Below are 10,028 nucleotides of genomic sequence, written 5' to 3' on the forward strand. Positions count from 1 at the left end.
ACGATAAGGGGTTTAAGACATAGGCCAATATACCATGGATACACACACACACACACACACACACACACACACACACACACACACACACACACACACACACACACACACACACACACACACACACACACACACACACACACACACACAAAACACAAACACCAAACACAAACAATCACACACACACAATAGTTGGAAAAAAACAGTCAGGTATATATTAATAGCCCTTGTGGTGTAGTCCTATTGTTATGAGTCCTGGCGTGTGTACAGTGGTCTGGAGGGGTGTAACTCGAAGCTGTCCTCTAATGACTTGGTGACAAAAGAGGCTGACCCTCATGGCCCCGGCGGCCTGCCTCTCTGTCGCTCTTTCTCTCTCCAGTTACTGTCCTTTATCTGTCCTTATCTTCCTCTCCAACCACACTCTCTCTCTCTCTCTCTCTCTCTCTCTCTCTCTCTCTCTCTCTCTCTCTCTCTCTCTCTCTCTCTCTCTCTCTCTCTCTCTCTCTCTCTCTCTCTCTCTCTCTCTCTCTGTCGCCTATTAATAAGCCCTAGACGCAGGGCAGGGGTTACTTAGAGGGTCGAGTAGGAGGCGATAACAGGACCTAACTGACAAAGCCCGCACAAAGAGCCAAGGGGGAGAATTTGTAGATATCTGATCTCATGCGGCGAAAGCATAACTTGTTATATTTTTTCGGTTGATGTTTGTTGTGGGTTATTGTTTGCTTAGATTTTTGTGATGTCTTTTTTTTGCAGCGTGACACTGGTGGTTTGGTAATTAATGTAGGCGATTGAAGTTCTATTTAAAAAACCTTTTATTTGGCTTCTTTACTCAGTGTGACATATAGGTCACAGTCCACAGGTTATTAAAGTGTTAAAAGGCAAAGTAACACTGTCGTTTTAATTTAAGTTCTTTGCAGATGTTCACATCTTCCGGCTCATCTCAAGTCACGCAGGTAAGCCTTTTTATTTGTATTAATTTAAACATTAGCGAAATACAATGACGTGTTTAAGCAGAAGTGTTATTTTTTATTTGTTTATAATTTTTAGAATATGATAAGAAAGGGATGTTTATTTTTATACTTGTTATTCTGTTGAGACATATTCACTGTGACGGTACATTAAGTGGAGACGTTATCATTCACTTGTGCGGCTACAATCAGTTGAGACGTTATTATTCTCTGTGAAGGTAAAGGACAGAATGTTCTCAGGGCCACCCGTCTCCGGGCACCCACACTGTGACAAATGCTTCGACCTCCACTGCCGGGTCCCCCTGGAGCCCTTCGTCTGCTGCGGCCTGCTCAGCTGCAACAGGGGGTGTGGGGCCCGCATGCACGGGTGCAAGGCAGAAGAGCACACCGTCCTCTGTCCAAACCAGGAGGTTCCCTGCCTCAATGCCCATTACGGCTGCCCTGTCACCATGTTTCGCCACAGACTGGCCCCTCACCTCGAGGTCTGCCCGGCTAGCGTCGTCGCTTGTTCTCAGGAATGGAACCGCTGGCCAATCACGGACAGCGATGCACCCCTCTACAGCCAGCTATCACAGGGCCCCGAAGGCAGTGTGGATGACAAAGAGCTACCCCTGGACGTTGCTATGGCCCTCAGGGACCAGGATTTGCTCTTCAGGTCCATCAAGATGAAGAACATTTTCCCTGAGTTAATGGAGGTGATAGAAGCAGGACGTGAAGATATTGCAGTCGCGGCGAGCAGCCTCGCGGCTGGATCAGGGGAAGTGGGGGAATTGGGTGGAATGAGAGTGAATGACGGCAGGACGGAGGGCGATGAAGAACCCAGCCAGGAGGAAAGGGAGGCCTTCGCCAGGAACAGGAAATTGGATGGGATTCAGAACTACGACGCTTGGGAAAGTATGTTTAGCAAGGAGATGAAGGCCTGTGGTCAAACCGTCAAAAACCTTGAAGAACAAAGCAGTTCTGATGTCAGCAAGGTAGTCAAGGATTCCCGAAACAGCCAATCAGGAGGAGCGGAGTCGACCCGGGCGTGTGAAAGGGAGGCGGTCGCTCTGAACGCCAACGGCACCACTGGCCTTGCACCTTGGCAAAATGGTGTCCTTGAGAAGTTGAGTCAGGAGTACAACATCGCGGAGTACAACATGTACATGGTTCACAACGGCGCCATGCTCATCAAGTTTGGACAGATGGCCGCCTGTACCCCTAGGGAGAAGGATTTTGTTTACGGAAAGCTAGAGCCCATCGAAGTTCAAACAGTTCGCTCCTTCAATGTGCCGACTAGCTACAGGGCCAAGCGCCACCATCTGACGGACTCGTCCTGCAGGGCAAAGAGCTTCCAACAAGTGGACACCTCAGATTTAGGAGTCCCGGTGGAAGACCTCCCCAGGAGTGATGAGGTGACGTCGACGTTGTTGTGCTCATTGGAACGCGAACTCCGGGGCCACCTCATCTCTGAAAGTGCTGGGGCAGACGGCCTGTATGTGGATATCGGAACGCAGACGTACAAATTCGAATCTGCGCCATTTAAGACGGACGCATTGCTTGCAGACGTAGTCTGCGACCAGCCCAACGCCGCAGTCCACATGCACCTCCAAACAGAAGCAGTCACCAGGAGACACAACAAGTCCAACTCCACGTTCAATTTCATGTGTGGACACTTTTTCCGACGCGATGAATACCGCTCCCACTTCAGGAACGTTCACGCCGACGTGCAGTCCTGTATCAACGGATGGTTCGAACAGCGTTGCCCCCTCGCCTACCTCGGCTGCACTTTCACCCAGGAAAGGTTCCGGCCTTCTGGCCGCTGCCCCGCCAGGATCAGGTATCACCCGGACCTGGGCTCGCTCTCCCTCCAGCCGATGTGCCAGCCCTCTGACCTGGAAGGAGGGAAGAGCGAAAGTCCCTTGAGGAAGCGAGCGCGGAACCTGGACCCCCTGAGCAGGCTCCCCTTTGAGGTCCTGGTCCGGGTGGTGGGCTCCCTGGACGGCTTCTCGTTGGCCCAGCTGTCAAGGGTGTCGCGGCTGATGAGGGGGGTATGCGAGACGATGCTCGTCCAGCGGGGGATGGTGGTCCTCAAGTGGGAGAAGAAGACCTACTCCCATGGGGGATCCTCCTGGAAGTGCCACAAGAAAGCAAGTATTCGCCAGGGGGTGGGGGTTCATCAATTAAGTAGTTAAGGGGTCCACTCTTAGGCCCCGTCCACACGCAGCCGAAACGGGGCGAAAACGACCCGGTTTCGTTTTATGCGGTTCAGGAATATCTCATTGCGAATCCGCATCGAGCTGTAGAAACGCTGTAGTAAATATTCAAGGCATTGGTTCTCCACAGAAAAAAGTGGAGCCCATCAAGCATGCGCGCAGCCTGCGCGCTGTATACAAACATTCATTCGCGAGGAGATTCAACCTTTTAAATTGAGCAGAAATACTTTTTAATGTACGGTTAGTTATTACATTTATCAAGGGGCTTTATTTAAAGCTACAAAAATAATACAAATAAAACAATAAATAAAAAATTCAACGCAACTCTGACGTCCCCCAACTGGTGGGGGGCTAATGACGTCATCGTTGGAGTTTCAGGCGTCCACACGAATCCTAACACGAAACCGCATAGGTCCGGATAGATTTGAAACCAACTCCGAGGTTGGTTTCGGAAATTTGCGGCTTCGGGCACCGGATTCGCCGGCTCCGTCTGGACGTCCGACCGAAACGCACAAGACTTATGTGGTTTCACCAAAAAATTGGCTTTGTGTGGACGGGGCCTTATCTTCTCCGGATATAAGCCCAAAGCATAACCTATAATCCTTTCCACTTAACAAAATCTAAACCTTACCTCATTCTTCACTACACGTTAATATCAACAACCTTAATATTAATCGACCTTTTGCTTTAGTTACACCAAAGTGGCCATTTGTAGCACAATGTTACCTTACAAACATGACCCCAGTAACACCAGTAGATGTTTATTTTAGAACAGCAACATTATCAAAGGTGTTTGTCGGACAGAGTTTACACAGTGCCAGGCGTCTAGAAGACTTACAGCCAGATACATTAAAACGACTTAGTGTATCTGGCAACAACACGAGTAGCGCTGCATGGATGCCTGCATCGCAGTGCATCCCAGATGACAGCTGTGAAGTGTAAACAATCTCTCTCTGCAGCACCACGCCTCTCCCACTCACAGCAGAAAGGGTGACAGACACCCTGCCATCACCAGATGGGTGCCGGGAGTGTGCCACTGCTTAGCGTTCCCTTGACACTGAATCGATCTGATGACCCCCAAGGGCGACTTATTTTTATGTTAGCAGGATGTTTTAAATACATTGTTTACAAATCTGAAAACTACTATTAAGTCTTTGTTGTCTGTAAAATAGTATGATTTTCCCCTTTTGAAAAGACACCTTTGACTTCAACGCGACAAACCTTGATATAAATAAAGCGATATACAACAACAAAGAAACAACGACCCAAGACAAATGCCGCTGCAGTAAATATCAAAGCAAAACAAGGTTAGGTGATACAACAACAGAAGAACAATAAGAGTAATGGAGAATAGAAGCGACTGTTGGTTGAATGACCCACTGTCATGTGTTGTCACGAGACAACCCTCAAGCCCATTAAACCAGAGAGGAGTAATAGCAGCGAGGTGGAACAAAGCCGGCACCAGCCAGATATGAGGTCATCCACGTCCACTCAAGATGCTTGTAGTTCCACTGGCTTTATCAGCACCCCCCCTCCTGTGTACTAAATACTGTGTATACCAGGGTGTATATTTAGAAAGGTTAGGACCAGAGTCAAAATTCAACAGGCTTGTCCTGTCTTTAAGTGGTATTGTTGTCCGCAGCTAAAGATATTGACGGATTTGATACCCAGTTTGGTTGTCTGAATATAGCGTATGATAAGATTTGAGGATCAATACAAGAGAAGACTCATAAACCATTTGTATACCTGCAGCCTTTATATTTTAGATCTAATATTGTGCATATTTTATATCTTTAATTAACATTTTTTATTTCACTTGCGTTTTCTTTCATTGCATGAATATCCTAGTAGGTGAAAACGTACCTGGCAATAAAACAATTTCTGAACGTGATTCAATTCTTTCCTCAGGCGTGGGAGTTCAGCAGCGGGTTTTCCTCCGTGGACAGATGGCGTTTCCACGGCGGGCCGCACATGTCAGAACACCTGAGATCCTGCCGCTTCTACGAGACAGAGAAGCGGTCGGACCCGGTGGCTCTAGCCTGTCTGCAGGAGGCGACGCACAGAGATACGGCGGGAAAAAAATACCAGGCGAAACCTTAAAGCTTGGCGGATCAGCCTGATAAGCCCCACGGGGCTGGCGATGTCTCACCTGGAGGTCGAAGGCGAACACAAACACTGACACTGAAATGCACGGCCTGCTAAAAATAAGATTGTTGACCGCTATCATCAGCGGTGTGTCCTCCTGAATAACTTAGTAGTGTTGGGCCGGGAGCGGCACAGAGTTTCACACGGAGAGAATCACATCACAACACGGAAGGCCTTCACTTACTGAGCGGTGCAGACAATGTATGAATCACAAAAACTTATTCTCAAAGAAATTGATTCAGAATTAACAAATATCATATCCGTCGTATGACAAATATCACAGGCCAGAATCGTTCCACAAACGAGTGTTCTTGTGATTGTAGTGTTTTTAGTCCCGAGTTATTTTTTACGTTTTGGCTGTAGAGTTTGTTTTCCAAGAGGGGGGTTAGGTAGAGGGTTATGTTTTATCATATGAAACCCTGCATTACATATATTTTGATGTATAAGTCTTTAGCAAGGAATGTGCAGAATAAAATTATTTTGACCTTTATGTTGGCTTTTTCTAAGCTGATTAGAAAACAACAATCCCACAATATGAATTACTTCTTTATGTAATATATTTTGCTAACAATCTTCATTCTATCAGAGTAGTTGAATAGGTTGCTACAGAATTGTTATTCTATTTTTTTACTTTAACCTACTTTCATATTTTTGGTCAAGCAAAAAGGATGAAGGATGAGAGAGACACTTTTGACCAACATATTGTTTACATGTGGTACCGATATCAAACACCAGCAGCGACATCTAGTGGATAAAAGGTAGACTATTACTACATTTAAAACGTAGTGTGACGTGAATTGTTATACGCACAAACCTCCTCTTTAAAACGTAGTGTGACGAAAGATATACGCAGACACCTCCTCTCTCTTTAATGTGTTTTTAGTCTGTGTTAGTCTAACCACATTATTCAGTAATGTATTTCAATGTTTAATTTAGGAAAAGGCTTAAGATTGAAGGTGATCTTATTGTACACTTTTGCATTTCCTGTTTGGAGTTTGCATTTACATTTCAAACAGATCATGTAAAATGTCTTCTTTAGCAAAGTGTCATAGTAGCGTTGAACCCCTATACCCCCCCCCCCCCCCCACACACACACACACGCACACACGCACACACACACACACACACGTGTGTTGTATCCGGATGATAATATGAGTCATGTCTCTATAGGTGTTTTTAGTGTGTTCAACTTAAAACGAAGGCTCGTGATTTGTTATTTTTAATAGAACTCACTCACAACATTTGTGTTGACAGGCTGCATGTCACTTTTAAACATTAGAGCTAAAGATTGCTATGCATCATTAAATATCCATAGCATCTCATGATTGACAGATGCACTACGGGAAGCCATCAGGTAACATTTAATAATATTAATTAATAAAATAATTCGCGACAGGAATTTTTTATCTCTCCTAATTTACCATAATTAAAATAAATTCTAGTATTGAAAAAAAAACAACTATAGCCACACGCAAATAAAGAATTAGTGAAAAGACAATCAGGTTTTTAATGAAACAAAGCGAGACAGAGTGCCACGCTGCAACGTAAACATTCACAGACGTAACGTTTGCTTATTATCTCAATTTGATCTTTGGCCCATTGTTAACGTATTCAGGCATCAGGTAAAATAACGTTGAAGTAACCAGCCGCAACCGTTTACACTTTCATTCACATCACATTAAGGAAAACAAATTATGTCTGGGACACTTCTGGGTGGCGGAGCTTGTTGATCACCTCTGTTAGCATGCGGTTGCAAAGGGCGGCGTACGGATTGAGCGCCACGGCTTGCTGTCTGGCGAACTCGCTGCCGAGAGCGGCCGCCTTCTCAAAATCTCCCCTGGCGTCCTCGTCGCGCTGCGCTAATCTGAGCAGCAGTCCCCGCTGAACGAGTGCCTGGCACGCCGTGCGTCCCACGCCTCCGCTCAGGGAGATGGCGCGGTCCAGGTCCGCCAACGCACCTGTAGGAAAGAGAGTAGACGCACGGTAAGTTCACACGGGAACAGGTGTGTGTGTGTCTGAGTGTGTGTGTGTGTGTGTGTGTGTGTGTGTGTGTGTGTGTGTGTGTGTGTGTGTGTGTGCGTGTGCGAGTGCGTGTGTGTGTGTGTGTGTGTGTGAGAGATAGAACAAGGCATCTAGATACTGTGGTGGGAATTTGGCCCACGTCAATCGTTTCTGTATTAAACTGAGTATTAATAAAAGTACAATAACATACAACAATCACACAACAAACATACAACAATACAATCATCCGAGATGGGAGTTCGCCCTGTGTGTCCCTCCAAGAGCTCCGCAAGGAGCGTTCCAATGCATTTGCAAAAGCAAGGACCACTTATACAGTGTTGTCAGGATGCTGAGGACAGCTCTGCCACCCAATACAACTATCGGTTAACCAGATGGTTTACAATTGATGAACGTCCTCAAGATGTGGTAAAGGGGGGTAGAGAAAAGGAACGCATTTCCCAATTCCTGTACCGGTGCGTCTGTGTCTGAACGTTTGTCTGGCCGGCCATCTGGTTATCTGTGACGGTATGTCTCTCCGTTCCTCTGTGATCGTCTGGTTATCTGTCTACCTGTCAGACCGTTTATCCGTCTGTCTATCCACGTATAACGGGGGAGGTTGTTTTACCTGCTGTGTCGCCCTGGAGACGCAGGGCCTGGGCTCGGTTGTTGTAGGCAGAGGGTCGCTCCGGGAGGATGAGGATGGCCCCGCTGAAGTGATGAAGAGCGGCCTGCAGGTCCCCCTCCTCGGCCGACTTGACTCCCTGCGCCTCTAGCGCCTTCACCTCAGTGAGCCGCGTCGCGTCAAAGCCCCGGTCTGCCGGAGCAAGATAAACAGGCAGACGGTAAGACGCATGAGAAAACGCACACAAAGTAAAGCCAGGCAGCAACATTAACACTTTAGGATTCCTTTTTCTATATCAAAATCGAATCAGGGATGAAATTTAGAGTTGGGCCCGGTTCCAATCTGGGCCGGGATGATAACAAGGTTTTAACGGCGGCCCGGGTAACGTTTAATAGCCCAATGCGCCCTTCCAATGGGAAGCGCTGTCTCACCGTCGTCTGTTAGTTCCTCCTCGGAGTTCAGAGCCGGGCCGGTGTCTCCGAGCGGGCTGCCCGGGTGGAAGATAGCCTGGAGGACCGCCCTGTCATGTTCTGAAGCCATCTCTCGCTAACGTCTGGGGAGCAGAGAGGAGAGGCGGATAAAAGGGAAGGGATTCTTACAACTATGTGGAGGCTCCTTCTCACTACTCGGGCTGGTTCCCTTTTTCTCCTGTTTTTCCTTTTTTTTGCTATATAGCCAGCCTGCCAGCCGGCCAATGGGAGCTGGGGGTGGAAACTGCAGTGAACTTTGAGATCTTTCTGCAGTAGGACATCTGTGTTTGGTTAACTCAGCAACACAGCACAGCACAGCACAGCACAAGGCTAGGCTAGGCTAAAGATCTTCCCAAGCTAAAGATGAGAGAGAGAGAGAGAGAGAGAGAGAGAAAGAGAGAGAGAGAGAGAGAGAGAGAGAGAGAGAGAGAGAGAGAGAGAGAGAGAGAGAGAGAGAGAGAGAGAGAGAGAGAGAGGAATGCCGTAATGATAAAAAAGAGAGGAAGCAAGGGAGAGGTGGATGAAGGGAGAGGGGGGTGTAGAAGGAGAGAAGGCGAGAGATAACGAGATGAATGGGGGCGGGGTGACAGTGAAAAAGAGACCTGGGAGCAAGGGAGAGGGGGAGGAGGTAAGAGAAAAAAGAAGGGAGAGATGCAAAGTTAGAGGAGAGCTGTCACAGTGGAAAGAGAGGGGGAGCCAGGGAGAATTAAACAACGAAAGAGAAACATGTTGCACCTGGCAAGGGGGTAGAGAGAGAGAGAGAGAGAGAGAGAGAGAGAGAGAGAGAGAGAGAGAGAGAGGGAGAGGGAGAGAGAGAGAGAGAGAGAGAGAGAGAGAGAGAGAGAGAGAGAGATACAGAGCGAGACATACAGAGACAGAGAGAAAGAGAGAGAGAGAGAGAGAGAGAGAGAGAGAGAGAGAGAGAGAGAGAGAGAGAGAGAGAGAGAGAGAGAGAGAGAGAGAGAGAGAGGCTTGTCCCGCTTCGTCCCCTCATTATTTTCTATTCCCATTCTCTCCAACAATTTGCTGAATGTGGGGAATTAGGAGAGCAGAGGCCATGTTAATCTCTGTCTCATGGTAATCTCTCGCTCTATCCTTTGGAGGTGTCCTCTGTTCTGCATCTGCAGCGGGGTATTACCATACACCTCTGTCATTCCGCACTGTTCACTTGCATTTGCAATTCAAGGTCGCCTCTCAATGGCACCTGCGAGAAGGCTGCTGCGTTGTCGTCTTCCTGGAGTATTTTACATACTAGGCTCTGTAATCCTATAAATAACCCTCAATGTGCTGATGTATAGCCAGGAAATCCATATCACACGGGGGGAATGATAGCAGTTTTACGTCAGGTAAAGGGCACAGAGGTTGAATGATGATAGCAGCGTTTTTTTGAAATACAGTATCGCAGTAAGTTAATGATGTGATCGTGGTATATTCCGTGGTGCTATGGGAAATCATGGGTTAGTTTACTGTTGTGCGATACAGACAAAGGCAGTGTTCAACGCTTTGTATCGCTTCCATGAGCACAGGTAAAAGGGTGAGGTGGGTTTTTATGAAAGCAGTGAGGGAAACAGACATTCGGAAGACGGCAAGCCCGACAACGCGTGACGAATTGAAAAAAAACAGAAAAGAA

General features: G+C 47.3%; 2 protein-coding genes across 2 annotated transcripts; one reads left to right on the forward strand and one right to left on the reverse strand.

The window, feature by feature from the left end:
• Positions 1 to 584: 584 nt before the first annotated feature.
• LOC130406364 (F-box only protein 40) lies at positions 585 to 6,175 on the forward strand. Its single transcript, XM_056611894.1, has 3 exons — positions 585 to 950; positions 1,184 to 3,094; positions 5,069 to 6,175. The coding sequence occupies exons 1-3, from the start codon at positions 915 to 917 to the stop codon at positions 5,258 to 5,260; spliced, it is 2,139 nt and encodes a 712-aa protein (XP_056467869.1). The 5' UTR covers positions 585 to 914; the 3' UTR covers positions 5,261 to 6,175.
• Positions 6,176 to 6,478: 303 nt separating this feature from the next.
• Positions 6,479 to 8,596, reverse strand: ttc36 (tetratricopeptide repeat domain 36). Its single transcript, XM_056611895.1, has 3 exons — positions 8,360 to 8,596; positions 7,932 to 8,120; positions 6,479 to 7,263 (listed from the first exon to the last, which is right to left on the reverse strand). Exons 1-3 carry the CDS (start codon positions 8,466 to 8,468, stop codon positions 6,998 to 7,000), a joined length of 564 nt encoding a protein of 187 aa, XP_056467870.1. The 5' UTR covers positions 8,469 to 8,596; the 3' UTR covers positions 6,479 to 6,997.
• Between the last annotated feature and the right edge of the window lie 1,432 nt (positions 8,597 to 10,028).

This window comes from Gadus chalcogrammus, chromosome 16, assembly GCF_026213295.1.
Source record: "Gadus chalcogrammus isolate NIFS_2021 chromosome 16, NIFS_Gcha_1.0, whole genome shotgun sequence".
NCBI classification, from domain to species: domain Eukaryota; kingdom Metazoa; phylum Chordata; class Actinopteri; order Gadiformes; family Gadidae; genus Gadus; species Gadus chalcogrammus.